Source organism: Mustela nigripes, chromosome 5 (genome assembly GCF_022355385.1).
Source record: "Mustela nigripes isolate SB6536 chromosome 5, MUSNIG.SB6536, whole genome shotgun sequence".
NCBI lineage: Eukaryota > Metazoa > Chordata > Mammalia > Carnivora > Mustelidae > Mustela > Mustela nigripes.
This window is the reverse complement of record NC_081561.1, coordinates 90,329,832-90,346,775: the sequence shown is the minus strand read 5'-3', so window position 1 is coordinate 90,346,775 and position 16,944 is coordinate 90,329,832. Positions and strand designations below refer to the sequence as shown.

At 38.3% G+C, this 16,944-nt stretch overlaps 1 protein-coding gene across 5 annotated transcripts in view; it reads right to left on the bottom strand.

Annotated features, from left to right (window-relative positions):
- Positions 1-16,944, bottom strand: part of ADGRG6 (adhesion G protein-coupled receptor G6) — a 137,502-nt gene that overhangs the window by 16,536 nt on the left and 104,022 nt on the right. For all 5 annotated transcript variants that reach the window (XM_059400841.1, XM_059400840.1, XM_059400842.1 and 2 more), the window contains 6 exons: positions 15,579-15,624; positions 14,116-14,222; positions 10,080-10,207; positions 8,440-8,708; positions 7,160-7,256; positions 5,599-5,882 (listed from right to left, as the gene is read on the bottom strand). In XM_059400841.1, the coding sequence (XP_059256824.1) occupies positions 5,599-5,882; positions 7,160-7,256; positions 8,440-8,708; positions 10,080-10,207; positions 14,116-14,222; positions 15,579-15,624 (931 nt within the window). The remainder of the gene's footprint in view (positions 1-5,598; positions 5,883-7,159; positions 7,257-8,439; positions 8,709-10,079; positions 10,208-14,115; positions 14,223-15,578; positions 15,625-16,944) is intronic.

The window sequence follows — 16,944 nt, the reverse complement described above, 5'->3', positions numbered from 1 at the left end:
AAGATCCAGAAACATAGTTGGGGCAAAACTGTAGATTAGCTATAGATAAATTCAGGGATGCAGGGTGGAGTCAGAATAGGTAGTGATGAGCGAATGGCATCTTAATCAGGTCCACAAGCACGAGCTGTTCTGGAATTTTGATGGGTAAATCAATTAAGAATTAATCAAATCCCATATGTGAGCAAAAAAGGATGCATGTTTTAGATAAATCATTTTATTTTATTTTTTTTAAGTAGGCTCCACACCCAGGGTAGAGCCCAATGCAGGGCTTGAACTCATGACCTCGAGATCAAGACCTGGACTGAGATCAAGGGTTGGCTGCTGAAATTACTGAGCCACCCAGGCGCCCCAAGAGAACTGCTTCTTGACAAAAATGGTCTAGATTACCTCTCCGCTTCCTAGCAAGCCTGAGTCCAAGTCTCTGAATGGCTCATATATTCCGCTGTCGCAGAGACATAGCCAGCCGGCTGCAGGGCTGGGTTTATAGCTCTCCTTGAGAACCTCTTGACTCCTCCTTTCATACTACCAAGATGCCCTTTAGAAAATTATTTCTCTGTGGCACAAAATGCCCTGCCAACAGAGGAGTAATTTATTTCCTTGCAGTGTGTGACATCTCAGCCAACATGACATCATTTCGGATGTTAGGGTTTTAAAGGTGGTTCACGTCTTTACCTTGGCACCAATGCCCTATGTTGCGTATGTGATTACAACCCAGCTTAGCTGTCAGGAGGCTCCTAACTCTTAATTGGATTGAATTTTCTTACTTTACCAGTAAGATTAAAATAATAATAATAAACATATTCTCTTTAATTATTTTTTTCTGAGTAAGGGTAAGAATAACATTTATTCATTAAGCATATAATTAATGATAGTTTTTTCAGTGGATACAGATACTTCCTAGAAACTTTGAAACAAAAAATTGAAGGGCAGTAACTTATTTTCCTTATGCTTTAGTCCATCATAATGTATTTTTCTATTTTCATATATGCTATATTATAAATATTACACTGTGAAATTCAGACTGAGCTTGGGGGAATCATTAACTCTTCTGACCCTGTTTATTCATCTATAAAATGCAGAAAATACCTTCTTTCTTGGGTACCTACTTTCTATTGTTGCTTTAAGAATTACATCAAATCACTGATGCTGTGTGTAAGTTTTTTATAAGCCATAAACCATTATGCAAATATAAATTATTTTATTGCTCTGGGTATATCTTAATATTATCAAATTAATTAATAGCAAGCATTATCTGAGTAGACTGACAACCCTCTGTGTTCAGAGGCAGCTTCTATTTCTAGAACCATACGTTGCATCTTATGCTTTCATAAAATATGTATAGAAAATGGGCTGATTGTGCCTGAGATGATTAGTCAATAATGCTTCACATGCCTAGAAAAGGAAAATTGAAAACTACCTTCTTGCTAAGGGAATAAACTTCAGATCTTGATAAACTTACCAGGAGTGTTAAACTTCCCTATATGTTGAAAAAGTCTAATCTAATAGATAATGTCAAATGTCTTTGTACAGTTAATGAAAAATATACATGGCCTGAATACTGTTCATGACTTTTGTGCACATACTGCATCTCAGAGCAATAACTTATTCTACAAGCACATTGATATTGCCAAGGGCAAGAAGAGCCCAAGAGGACTCTGGCCATGATCTTCTCAACAATCTGGGAATTGCCTTTTACTTCTTTAAAATGAGTGACTCTGTTTTTCCTGAAGTGTAGTCTAATGTTCTCAGGCATGTGAATTATGATACACAAACATCTGTTCCCTTTTAAACAGCAATTTGTATACCATGCCATTTTCTCAAGTTGTAGTCTTTAGAAAAAACTAAAATATCTAGTACAGTGATCTGCCACTTTCATCCTGGGAAAGCAACAAAGATAGCAAAAGCAGGTAGATAAGTAACACTACCATGGCAAGAGAAGACATATTTATCTTTTTATCTTACAAAAAAAAAATCAGTGGATTGATTAAAATATAATTTGTTGAAGTGAAGAAGCAATGTACTGTGAAAAATTAGAAAATAAGCTTAGATGCAGGCTCAATTCAATTCATGATTTCATTTGCTCATTCAAATAGGTAGGATTTTGATTATAAGCCACACAGGTTATAATAATTTCCTAATATTCAATTAGCACTATTTTGGCAATTAAGTTGTATGGTTATAAATACCCATAAAAATTAAAAAATACATATAATAATAAACAAAAATATATATTAAACTGAACATTAAAATATTAAAACATGTACAAAATTTTAAAATGTAGGCTCTGCAAATTTATGTAAGTATCCATATAATTATACATGTATATGTGTTTGAACATACTCATATCTATACATGCACTTATTTATAAGAACCCTGAAAGATAAAATGGATTTTTCACATGTTTGAATCAAAGTTTGGAAGAGAAACACAAAAATGAAATGCAAGCTGCTAGCAGAAGCCACGCCTGTGTTAGAGACATCTTGGCTTCCCTGCAGACACAGCTTGTACATCTGTCCTTGGAGGCCTCACCTCTATAACACTCAAGGGTGACTTATGGGATTCTAAATGAAGACCTGCTGATTTTCAGATGCTCAGCTCCAAGATAAATCTGAGATTAAAATTTGTTTGGTATAGATTTAATTTTTTGAATATTATATCACATTCTAAACCTTTGGCTGTTGCTGAGTCCAATACTGGTAGGTGTTAATGAGCTATGGTATGGCATTAATCAAGAAGACCGCTCACCCTAACCACTCTAGAAAAAGAAGAGTTTACTTTAATGAAACTCAACACCAGTGTTGAGTGTTTTATGGCAGCATCGTTCCAAACTTTCTCTTGACTCTTCTCATGTATCTCCAGCTCCCCCTGCCCCATCATAGTCTAAAATATGGCACTGCCTTATCTCCCCCGGACCACAGCAGTAGTCTCCTCTCTGCTCTCCCTACAGATACTCTGGGAGCTCCAATCCCTTCACCACATTATGTCCAGCTTCGTCTTTCTAAAACGCACATTTGATCATGTCATTCCACAGGCCTAGAAGATTTCAAAGACTTTGCATGGCTCTTAGCAAGATCAAAACACAGGGCCTTCTGGTCCAGCCCCAGCCTCCCGTTTGTGCCATTCCCCCCCACCCTGTCACTCTGTGGCTCCTTCTTGGTTCTCCTGTTATTTGAGCATTTTTTTAAATTTTGGGGGCATACTCATAATCATCACGGATAGCAGGGTTTTTGCGCATGGAGGGCCCTCCACATGAAATTTTCTCTTCTTGGTTCCTACCCGCACCTTCACCTCGCTCTCCCTACATATCCTTCAGATTACAGCTTAGACACTGTGGTTTCTGTCGTGTGTTCTCCCCACCACCAGCTACGTTTCACAAGGTGACTATCTGATTAGTGGTGGTCTCTCCCACTAGAATATAAACTCCATGAGACAAAGGGATCATGTCCAGTTTCTTTTTTTTTTTTTTCTGGAATAAAAAAAAAATATTAGAAAGAATAAAAAAGACAATGTAGTCTGCCTAAGTCTTACCTCAATTTATTTTGCCTAGATACTACCTACAGTTCGCTGACTTGTTTCTTTAGATGGTCTAGATTCTAAGTGCACCTTTTAACAAAGCATACACTTCTGACAACAACCAACAGCCTCTTCTTGGAGGGTTCAGAAATGACTCAAATAAGAACCATTAAGTGACTTTCTATAGCATCCTGACAAGTTTTTGTACAAGCTCAGCCAGTAAGCAATTGTTGGTGGACTCATATGCTCGGTATCACTGTGTTTTAATTTAAATTTCCTTTTCAGGAAGTGTTTTTAATGTGACTGGGTATGCAGAAATCTGTTCTGAATTTATATAATTTAACATCAGTCTTAAAAGCTAGCGATTTATGAAGAACTGGGACTTGATCATGGCTTAGAATATTTTTCCCTCCCAACAGGAGACCTAGGCTGGGAAAAATAAGGTATCCCAGTTCTCATTAATGGAGACAGAGCTGAACAGACAACTGTAGGTGCTGAAGCTTACTGGGACTGCCAGGAAATTCTAAAAGCAAAAACAAGGTTGGGCTGGCAGATTAATGTGCCTGAAATATAAAACCATGGAATTTCTAATGTTAATGGACATTTTTGTCAATATTTATCTAGGCACTTTTATGTTGTATATTACAGACTAAATTAAATAGAGGAATGCTCACTTTACAAAGCACGGTATGAAAGTGCATTCATATGGTATTTATCCAGTTTCCGACTTCTAGAGGTGCACTTGATGCTTATTATTGTATTTACTAAAGATAATGAGCCCACAGATTTCCTCTGTTATGGAAGAGTGAACCTGTAAAATTTGCTGAACTAATTAATGCCTTTTTATGCCAGAAGGGTCTCAGGTTGGATTTAGGCCATCTCAAAAGCCCCTTCCCTTCTTCACCCAGCCATCCATTTATTTGTTTAACAATCACTGAGCACCTAATGCACGACAAATATATATATATATATATATATATATATATATATATATTTTTTTTTTTTTATTATTTATTTTTTTTTTTTGCAGGAGCTCATGAGCTGGTGGAAAAACTAGGAGTGAGACAAAGCGGGTATGTATGATATAAAACAGTAAACACTCCCCTGCGGATAAATACCAAGTTCTCTTAGAATGCACGTGTAGGGAGCAGCTGTCCAGGCATCTTATTCAGTGAGTAATACAACATGCCCCCCACCACGCCACCCACCCCAGCTCAGATTTCGTCAGCTTTAGTCAGCTTGCCTTTCCCCACATGCTTACAACTGCACAGCCAGGAGCTTCAGGTAAGCCCGCAGTAATGCCCTACTCAAAAAATTCCAAGCTTTGTCCCCTTGTTCCTTTGTTGTGTGGGCCTCCTGGTGCTTCTGAACATTGGGGAAATTAATCAACAACCCAAGGTATATCCAATATCTTAAAGAACGTCATTCACCTTTTGCAAAATATAATTTATGTTTATTTAAGTTTAAATGTTAAGTTCATCATGGAGTATACTCAGGTGTGTATTATGGAATCAGAAGCGTGACAGTGAGCTCCTCAGAGGAAGCCTTTGATTTTTGTACACAGCAGACCATTGGCAAATGTTTGCTAAATTGTTCAACTAAATGCTGTATCTCATGAGAAAATGAGCACTTTTGAGCTGGAGTACTGGTATTTATTTTGAAATCCAAGGAGTCAAAGAATCTAGGAGACTTGTTCTGTCCCTGAATAGATTCTAAAACAACTTCTGGCCAAGATTGTTACATCCACGTAGGATATTAAGGAAAAATGTGTAGAAGGTAAAAGTTATCTGTGCCTCCCTTTAAACTTGCCATTGGATACCTCCGTGCCCCATATTTAGTCATTAAACAATACAGATTTGTTGAGCACCTATACCTGCTAGGCACTATTCTAAGTGATACACCTCACTGAAAACAAACTGACATCCTACCTCACCTTTCTGTTCAAGATCCTTTCAGTGAGTACCCTGTACCTGGAACTATGTTCATTATTTGGAACAAAGATGTAGAAATTTGCATAGCATCTGGCCTTAAATGAAACTGTCTGTACCCATGATGAAGTCTGAAGGCAGCAATTGCTTAGCTTACCTTGTAATGAATTGAAGATGGAGAACAGGTACATAAAAGGGACATTTAAGGGTCCCCAGGCAAAGAAAGCAAAACCCCATGTCATGCCCAGCAGAAATGTTAGGCTGATCACACTGCGCAAGTTCCTTAAAACCTCTTCACGCAGGGTCCGGTTGCTTCTTTTGCCATTCCTCCCACAGATTTGCACCATCACCACGATGAACATGGCAACATTCAGAAAAAACATGACTCCAAAGTACCCAGCGCAGGTCACATAAAAGACGACTGGATCCTGAATCCAACAGCTGAAAGAAGAAGAAACCAGAAAGAAAAAGATTTATTACCACCTCCTGTTGACTGAAGGCTTTTCCTGGCTTAGCTTGGGTTTCAGCAGATTTCACAGCTCAGCCTTTCTCAATACCTTTAGACAGTCACTTCATTTTCCTGGGCCTCAGTTTCTTTTTTGATGTTTACACAGTTATTTTGTTTTGTTTTGTTATGTTTGTTTGTTTGGCTTGTTTTGGCTAGCCATCATCTTAATATCAAGTTATTTAAGTCAACAGTTAAAAAGAAAACAAGGTGGCTTCTTGAATTCTGTCTTGGTGTGAAGACACTCATGTTTGGCTCACCCAAAACCAAATCTAGACCCCTTTCCTCTTATGAAACTACTCTCCAGAGAATGGGAAATCAAAGTACTCATTTTCTCAATCTCTTTTGCAGGGACATTGTTCTATGAAATGGGGAAGCAAAATCTTCTAGGGGATTTTTGGGAGAGACCCTAATGTGTTCTTTCCACTTCCACCATGAAAACAAGCTCTGGAGCTGTACAACCACATACTAAATTTGAGAGAAAGGCCAGGATCGCTGTAGAGCTGCTGATCCCAACATTTTCAGCCATAAGACCAATGGCAGTAGCTGCCTAATTCCAAGTCTCCCATCATGCGAGTGGAGTAAATTCCTACTTAAGACACATGTAAATCACGAATTCCATTACTGTTGCAAAATAATTGGCCTAGTTGAGGCAAGACTTCATTATAGAACTTTGATACTCCTATGGTAATGCTCCTCATGAAGTTAAAAAGCTTACACCAATCACAACATCTTTATAAGATGTGGAAGGATATACTTGATATTCAGAATCACACACACACACACACACACACACACACACATGCACACACATAGATAGACAGAAAATAGATGAAATTAATTTAAAAATGGTACCATGTGTAACATGTTCTATGAGTAATGTCAACACAAACTAAACAATTTACAGACGCTCCCCAGGCCTAATTAATACTATGGGAGTTCTTAAGGTACCTCAAAAATTGGATAAAGTATTTAAAGCAATTAAATTCATCTAAAAATTCTCGTAAAAATGGTTATCATTCTGGGTTATGTATTCCACACTGGAACATGACTGCCACAAAGGCAAAATCTGTCTTGAACATCTTTGAATCCCAGACCCTAACATGATTCCTGGCATATAACAAATGCTCAATAAATCAGACTGCTGATGACACAGAAAGCAAAGGAGATACACTCATCACAAATAAATTTCCAACAAGTTGTTATTACTTACAATTCATCCCCCTGTCCTTTTCCATAAGTATCTTTTCCGTAGACCTCATTTTGCTTTCTGCTTACCAGAACAATGGACACAACAAAGCCAGGCAGACCTGTTATAGAAAGACCATGACATAAGCAACTGCTCCAAAGCATCTAGAACTGCCTTATAAGACTGATAATGGCAGGCGGGGGAAAAGAGAGAGAGAGAAAGAAACCCCCCCACATCACAGAATTTTTTTTTAGAACTTGCAACTTGCTTAAAAGCAACAATACGATCCCTTCTTTGGTGAGGAATGTCCAACTTTAACTGGCAACAGTTAAAACCTGTTCTTAAATAACAGTTAAATATTGTGTTTGCTTACTGTTACTCATTAGAGACCCAGAACCTGGTTTATTCTGAATCCAGAGCAAATGTCCTTCGTCGATGACAGCTGCCACTCTGCCAGAGTTTGGGCAGTAAGGAAACTGCAGTTTATTTTGTCCCTTTCTATGTAAAGAAAACTCCTTAGAAACAGTGGGGAAGAAACCATGGGGCTGTAAAGTTTTTACAGTCTCCTCTTTCCTCTCCAGAGAGTCAATAAAGTATTTTCATGAATATTTCACTGGGGAAGCCCACACCACCCTAATTCCCTGAAAGATGATTTTAGTTCCCAACGCCTTGGAAATGTCCCATACATCTGTATTGCTATCTCTGCCCACCACCCTCCCAAGAAAAAAAGAAACGAGCAAGCTCTAAATGTTTGCTCCATTATGAACCCAGATAGAGAAGAAGCCCATTTAGAAGATTCCAAACAGTCTAAGGCTACCATCCATGTCTGGCTAAGGAATCATGTTAAGAAGTACAAGGCAAGAATTTTGTCAATATTCTGGTTGCACACACAAAAATAACACTCTCTTGCTGGATCCAAGACATGCGCATGTGTTTGGGGGTGAGGACAGCAAGGAGTCTAAGCTGCTTTTATATTTTGAAACATAATGGAAATGCACCACTGTCCGCCAGCTGCTTCTCCAGACTTGGGTGGGCTGGCTCTGGTCACAGGAAATAAGTTTGTGGTGACTCAGGAGGCTAGGGCTTTTTACTTTACTCCTGAATTTAGTAAGAACAGCTGAATAGTTTTTAAAAATACCATTCTGAGGAAGCCCCTGCCTTGGGATGTGTACACCAAACCCGCATCATTCACAATTTTGAAGTTTCTTTTTAGCAGCACTAATCTTTCGACTTAGGACTTTCCTGTGAGAGACGGTCAATTTCCCTGACAGTGAACACAAAGCCAAAACGTTTATGAGGCTTACCCCAGCCAGCGATGCAGAATTTCAGTATGTATCTGCGAATGTAAGTATTAAATACTTTAACCAGGGCAATGTACATGTGAATTGCTTCCAGCCCCATCCAGGTAAAGGTTGCAAGAAGGAAGAAATGGAGCAAGGCCGCAACGGCCGTGCAAAGGCCATCCACATGAAATGAGGCGATCCAGCCATCCAAGAGGAAAAGGAGGTTCAAGAACAACAGGGCTGTACTCAAGTTCATCAGGATTTTGGAGGGATAGTCCCTTCGCAACTTTCTGGAAAAGGGAAAAATGAAGAGAAGAAGGAATACCGTAAATTAGTATTTTAAGCACAGGTGGTCAATTCCTATCTTCGATAGATCCCCGCAATAAAGCCATCTTTGTGATGGCACCATTAGGAGGAGATTTGTATCTAATTAGGAGTATTTAAGAATATTTATGAGTATTTGACAAATTACTAAGTTTTTTAAAAAAATTAAACATTTTATTTATTTGAGAGAGAGAGAGAAGAACAAGTGCGTAAGCAGGGAGAGGGGCAGAGGGAGAGGGAGAAGCAGACTCCTAGCTGAGCACAGAGCCAGACTCAGAGCTTAACCCCAGGACCCTGGGATCACGATCCAAGCAGGAGGCAGATACTTAAATGACTGAGCCACCCAGGTGTCCCTAAAGTTTTTTTTTTTTAATTTTTTATTTTTTTATAAACATGTATTTTTATTCCCAGGGGTACAGGTCTGTGAATCGCCAGGTTTACACACTTCACAGCACTCACCAAAGCACATACTCTCCCCAATGTCCATAACCCCACCCCCCCTTCTCCCAAACCCCCTCCCCCCAGCAACCCTCAGTTTGTTTTGTAAGATTAAGAGTCACTAATGGTTTGTCTCCTTCCCAATCCCATCTTGTTTCATTGATTTTTCTCCTAAAGTTTTTTTAATATCAATTTTATTTCAAAACTGTTTCCAATTGTTTACCAAATTTCCAATTAAGTTTCAATGGCTTTTTTTTTTAAATCTAGAAAACATCTTAGTTATAAAAATGAGATTTTTGTTAAAAAAATTTCCCTAAAATTCTCTGAAATTTCCTTGATTTTTAATGAGGTAAGGATCCATTAAAAAAAAAAAAGTTCCTGTTAGGGTACCTGGGTGGCTCAGTCGGTGAACTCTGCTTCAGGTCATGATCTGGCATCCTGGGATGGAGCCCGACCCCTAGGGTCACTGCTTGGAAGAGAGTCAGCTTCTCTCTTTCCCTCTGACACTCTTCCCCTTCCCCCTGTTCATGCTCTGGGACAAGCTCTCTCTCTCTCTCTCTGAATAAATAAATGAATAAATAAAAAATCTTTACCGAAAAAGGGTTCTTGTTTCAGGACTAATTTTGTTTTAAATTAACAAAATGTATTATTTGATTTATTTATATGTTAATCATCTATTAAATGCGTTTTATCCATGGACATACAATAATTATACATTAAGATTCTATAGTGAGAAAATTTATGTTGCATGATCTATGTTATGAGAAACCTGAACATTAAAGTTGAACCACTCTCCATGATTCAGAAAGTGTACAGTGATTTTTTTAAAGCAAAGGCAATTTCCTTATTCATGTTTTGGGGCAGTTAGCACTGGCTTTTGACAGATAAAAAATACTTACTCAAATGCAACATATGTCAGGAGAGTGGCTGCTGAAAATATAGCAGATAACCCACACCCAATATAGGTGATGAAGGTGAGAACTTTGGTGTTTCTTGCATCTATCTGAGAGGCAGTTCTTTGAAGGTCCTACATAAAAACATGGGAAGCAGCTGTTAAGAATCTCTCTTTTCACAGGAATAGTGTTTTATTAGAAAGTTCATTGCTAGCACTTACAATTTTAGCACAATCTAAGGGGCTAAAAGCAACACTGCAAATCAATATGGAAGCTTCCATGTATTGTACTCTTGCTGATAATTCCATAAGCCAAAGTGTAGCATTACTGAGAGGGTTGCATGTTGTTTTCTCTCATTACCTGGTAATCCAAACCCTTTGCCCACCAGAATAGACTGAAGAGCAAAACCACTGGGTTGGTCCCTCACCAGAAATTGGGGAAGTCCCTGCCTTGCATAATAAATGATCAGGCCCATTGCTAACATTCACAGGGCTAAGGACACAAGTACAAATAGAGGCCACTATGGCCAATGGGAGCCCTCAGGCAAGTGCTGGCTTTCCAGTAGTGCGGGGCTCAGCCAATGGACAGCCAGAGACTGGTGCTTCTGAGTGTAGTGCTGAGGACCTTAACTGTGGTCATTTCAAAGCTTGGCATGTATTGGTTTAAATGGTCTTTATTTATTTATTTTTTTATAAGTGAGAAACCGTTATAGATTTTTAGATTACAGAGACTTTTCTTTTTTTAATCCCTGTTGACCTGAGAGGGCACCATTATGATTATGATTATTATAACACCATTAAGTGTTATGATTTGTGGAATGGAAAGAAGTAAACACTTCTTAGCATATTAACATGAAGTATTAATTTCACTATGCAGAGGCAAACTTGTAAAGTCTGGGTCTGGGAGGGAAATCTTTCTTTTCTTCCTTAAATAGGGAATTGGGTTAGGGATAAATCTTGAGTTAAGACCATCCACTAATCTTGGTTGGAGAAGAGAAGACATCTCTGTTATACGCAGATGTTCAAAAATGGAGACTTCTTGGAGAAAGGCCATATTCCAAAGGGGATATCTGGTTTAAAATTTTAGATCTTAAAAAAATTTTTTTAGGTCTTAAATTATGAAAAAATAAATTCTGCTTTATAAGATTTTCATTTTATGTCTTAATTCTCTTTAATTTTCACCAGCATGCCAATAAAACTTGTTACTCACAAACAAAGCCTCCGGTAGGTTGTGTCTGCATGTGAGTTTGTGTCTGTGAAATGATGACAGAAGAGTCGGTCTAAGGTTTGGGTAAGGCAGTAAGAAACAGGTAACCACTTCTGTGGCTCCCAAAAATGCACAGTGATCAAATTCAGCAGACACAGGGCTCTAGGTCAGAAGGGACATAGCCTACCTTTTTCTCCCAGAAATCCCTCCAAACACTGGAAGAACCTGGGACTGCCCTGGCACATGAGATGGGGTTCAAGTCAGTGCCAGTGGACTCACGGATAGGTTACCCTGACCAACATTTTGGTTACTCCAGGATTTCATGGAGCAGAGAAATGGTCTTGAGGAATCTCCAGATGACTTGTTCTTACCTCTTGAAAAACTTGTGGCTTCCCATCTAGGTGAGGTGAACTTGCAAGCCACAATTAAAACCATAACTTAAAGTGTAAATTAAATAATGTTGTTTACTATTACACATTCATACACAACTCTCATGTTGTTTGTACTTTTAGAGAATGAAGAATATGAAAATATTTATTCCTCTGAACTAGCCAACATGAAAATGTACTAATGTTAAAAGCATTAAATTCAGTTTTACTATAAGAGAATGTTAATAGAGGACATTAAAACCTTTGCATATTTGTAGATTAAAAGAAATAATTATAGGTCTGGGGTATATTTTTTAACCTCCCCTATGGTCAGTGTGTCACAGGGCAATGTAGACTCTGAGAATATCTTATATAAATGAATAAAGAGTTTATAAATCAAAAAAGTTTCTTAGCAAAGTCCTGGTGGTCTGGAAAAGCTGAGGGGACATGGGCTCATTGCCAGGAAGAATAAATTCTTGGAAAGTTTGTCTCCCAGCAGTTTATAAACTTGTAAGAGCAGCCAAGGTGCAAAGAACAGTATTAAAAAATGCATATACTTACATATATGTAAAACTAATTATTTTATCAAATGACAACAGAAAAATACACAATTACAAATTCATAATAAAATTCAAACCATATGTGAAGAAACTAACCAAAGTAACAGGAAACCAACTTGGGTGACACATAAATCACTACTGTATACTGAACTGTATTACTGGTTACCTATTTATCTAACCTTAGACCTACAACATACACAATCGTGCTCAAACACACACGTGCACATACATACATGTGTGCACATGTACACAATTCAAAGAGATAAATGAATTAAGCTAGAGCTTATATACCTGAGTGAATAATGTTGCAAATCAGTGTTTTCTACAACAATGTCTACTATCGCTTTTGGAGAAAGGAGAAAGTGGAAGTTAAAACTGAGTAGGTTTGGGGGCAGCTGGTGAATGTCTGACTCTTGCTTTCTGCTTAGGTCATTATCTCAGGTTCTTGAGATCAAGACCCGTATCAGGCTCTGGACTCAGTGTGGAGTCTGCTTGAGATTCTCTCTCTCCCCCCTCCCTCTGCCCCTTCTCCAGCTCGTACTCTCTCTACCTGTATCTCTCTCTAAAATAAAAAAATAAAATCTTAAAACAAAACAAAACCAAGAGCGTGTTTGTTTTACTTAGAGAAAACATGCTTTAGTTTAATTGTTCATTTTCATGCTCTAGCAGTAGAGAAAAATACTTCTATTTTTGGAAAGTTAAAAAGTTATTTGCTATAATTGCTGCCTTTTTCGATGACTTGCTTTATCCCTCAGAGCATATATGCAGTAGAGTGTCAGGAAGATCACTTTCAGGATGGCCGTATGACATCGACCATTTACATTGGCAAGTGGGTTCATGAGCCTAATGCCACATCCCACAGTCCCTACTGCACCTGCCCAGTCCCACGGGAAATGGGAGTAAGATCTAAGGGAGGGGAGAAACATAACCATGATGTTTGTGATTCAAATTCAAAAAGCTTTACTGTCTCAGCCTACACGAATGCCATCAACATTTTAAAAAGCAAATGTGGTTTGATCCTTGGGAACTAAACCAACTACCAGAAACAAGAGCTCTGTTACAAGCGGAAGGATATAGAACACATCTGAAATCTATCCTCAAAGACACACATCTATGAGATATAAGACAGAGGAATAAGTCTATCGGGGAATCCAAGAAAGTTATTACATGGACGGTGGCTCTCAAAAATTTGGCGAGATGAAAAAAAAATGTTGATGTGATCTAATTTTTGTTTTTTAAAACTGTGGACAGGCTAGTTAATGAGACAAAAATAGGGCCATGGGAAAGAAGGAAGGAAAGAAAGAATAATATGAAGGTTTAGTGGTAACAGGCATGTCACACCCCCCTCTTCTCTCACAGTCCTGAGGACTTCATGGTGTCTTAGTCCCTAATCTGTTCCAACAGGCTGTGCTCACGAGGGGTTGGGGGGGCCTGCATCATTTGGGGTGACAGCTGGATCACCTAGCACAGTACCTTCTATAAAGTCACATTCAGTCCAACGAGAGATAATACAAGAACAATATTTTATCAAAATTTTCACAGTTCCCCTCAGTGTGAGTAAAACCCAACATTGTCTTCCTCTTTAACTTTTTTCTCTCCCTCCCCCTTTCCTCTCTGCCTCCCCAACTCTGTGTCTCTCTTAATTCAAGAGTCTCATGGTGATCCTCTTATTTCCAGGACTATTTATAACTGCTGTTAATACTACAGGAAAAAAGAATTCTTTTTTATAATTATTGTTACATATTTTAAATATGTGATCTCTGCTAATTACCAGGATTCAAAATACAGATGACAATTATCAGGAAATAATTTCCCAAAACACGTAATCTAAAAAGGCTGACTTCCAAAAAGAAGTATGCCTTCCCAAATTATACCATTTCAAAATGAGTTTAGAAATTCCTCCCCTACCATCAGAACTCCAAAGTGTGTGAGGTGGTTACATAAGCAGACGGTCTCGCTCTCATCTGAATTTCTCTGTGTCACACATCCTGAAGTATTCCAAAATCCAGAACCTTCTGCAAGAGGAAGTCCACAAACAGTGTGAAAATAACAGCAGGCCAGTTCCTTTTCTATAATGGATGATATCTTCTTTAGGAAAATATGCCTCAGTCTTTTCTGCCTTGCAGTTTATCAGTCAAACAGATACAATTCTTAAAGCTGCCAATACTCGGAATAATTTAGATTCCTGGAATCATAGATTGTTAGTGCTGGCAGCAAGACATTATCTAGTCAGTGGTTTTCAACTGTGTTCTACTGAAGATCCTGCAAAAGTTTGATTTTAGTTTAACTTTTAATGTATTACAAAATAAACTTCCATGAAAAGAGTATCCCTCTTTCTAATATGTTACATACTAATGAAGCCTGAAGATCAACACATTTTTTGCCTTGGGTCAGCCTTTATTTTTGTAAAGACATAAGAACAAACAGAGGTCAGAGTTCTTATTATTATGTGCACAGCAATCATGCACAGTGGAAACCTCTTATAAATGCCCTTAGTACATCTTATCTGACTTTTATGGTAGGATATGGAATATGAGCAATTTATATATTTGAAGAGTATTTTAAGTCTGCAAGGTAATACCATTTTAATTATTTTCCAGCAAATCCAATTTCTCAAAACTGTGCAACTAGAAACCAAACACCACAACTTTCCAGTTCTGATAAGGCTTATCAAAAACAGAGGTTGGGACACCTTCAGACTCCATTTTTTACCAAGAAGCAGTAGGACTGGTCCTGGTTTAGATTTAGCCAGGATAATCCCACCGGGTATCCCCAAGAGAAGGTGACCCTTAGGGAGCAGACGAGGGAAGTTTCATAGTTGTATGAAGAGATCCCCATACCTTATACCTAGTGACTTCTCCCTTAATTTTGCCTTTTTCTCTTAATTGTCTAATGCCATTTTGGAGGCAGTTCATTTCTTTCAAGCAACATACATGTATTATAACCATTTCTTATTTATAGTCCTTTAGCATGTTTTCCACATAATCTGAAGTCTGGTAGCTAGATTCTAAATTGTGTGCCTCATGCATATTAATAATCTCAGAGGCATCCTTAAAAGAATGAGATCAAACATATATCGACGTTCATCTAAAAGTGGCAATCAAAATGCATACTGTATTTTCAAAATAACTGAAATCAAAGAGATTGTTTGGTTAAAAAAAAAAGTCAAGTTTACTTATGTCTTCTTGCAATGAGTAAAAAGTTGCAGAAATGTGGTTCACTTCCCAAGCTACCTAAACTAAACTCCGCAGTTCAGTTATCACACTTACACTGTGACTCATTCTGGCTGGGGTGGAATGAAAGGAAACGGGGGTGTCTAACAATGTTTAAAATTCAGTTGTTCTTAAGACAGCCAATATTTTAAAACTTACCGTTTTTGCTCAGATCCCAGAAGGCACAGATGGGATGAAGCACTGCCTATATTAACATAAGAATAAACATGCGAAATTGTGTTTAAAATAAGTGAAAGATCTTAAGATCTGAATATGGGAAAAGAATCAGAATGCTAAGGTTTTCACAAAGAAAGAGACCAGTATTAGTCACGCTGATACGACCTAGGAATGGCAGGCAGTCCAGAAGGATCTCCTCTCACAAAGACTCCAAGTGGAAATCAACCATAACCTCGTGAGGAATCATGCTTCCCATTTATCTAAAGGTGACTATGTATGTCCCACCATAAAATGCTGTCCTCAGCATTTATCAAAGCTCTTTACACTGTAACCTCGGTTTACCTTCAAAATTCTCCTTTACATCTAAGTAAGTGCCCAGAATTGAAAGTAAGGATTCAAATAGATATTTTAAACATCCCTGTTCACAGCAACATTACTCCCAAGAACCAAAAGGTGGAAACAATCAAAGTATGATAAATGGATTAAAAAATGTAGAAGACACACACACACACACATACACACGCATATGGAATATTATCCAGCCTTAAAAAGGAAGGAAATTCTGGTACATGCCATAACCTGAATGAACCTGGAAAAAGATGGTTAAATGAAATAAGCTAGTCACAAAAGGAAAAATACTATACGATTTCAATTATAAGAGGTGCCTAGAGTGGTTAAGTTCACAGAAAGGGAGAGTAAAATGGTGGTCATAGGGAACCAGGGGAGGGGAAATGGGGTGCTACTATATAACGGCCCACAGTTTTGGTTGGAGAACATGAAGAAGTTCCGGGGATGAATGGCTCTATGGGCACAGAAAAATGGGAAGACACTAAAAGGTCACAGAATGGTACACTTAAAAATGGTTAAAATAGTAAATATTATGTAATGTACATTTTACCACAATAAAAAAATTCTTTATGGATGAAGGAGCTGAAACAAAGGAAGCCAGAGGGTAGAACAAGGACATCTCAGAGGGCTCGATGACAAAGCCAGGCTAGTGCTTAGATGACCTAACTTCCAAGCCTCGGTCCTTATCAGCCAGTTTCCTTCCTGCCTGCCTTCCTGCTTTCCTAATAAATGGGAGACCCATGAGTGGGCCCTCTTGAAAAGAGAGGAGAGCCTGTGCCTGGCCTTACCTGAGACCAAAGGACCCCCATATAATTTTATCAAATAAACAGACGATAGCAAGGGCATTGAAGCAACACAAAAAGCAACATTTGCCAAGATTCTAGATAACTGCTAACCTCTCAAAAAATGAGTCAACCCTGCCCTGTTTCCCTTCTGCTTTCCCAGTAGCAGTAATTTCTGACTTAAAAAAAACAATCCAAGCCTTTTAATGGCAGGATTG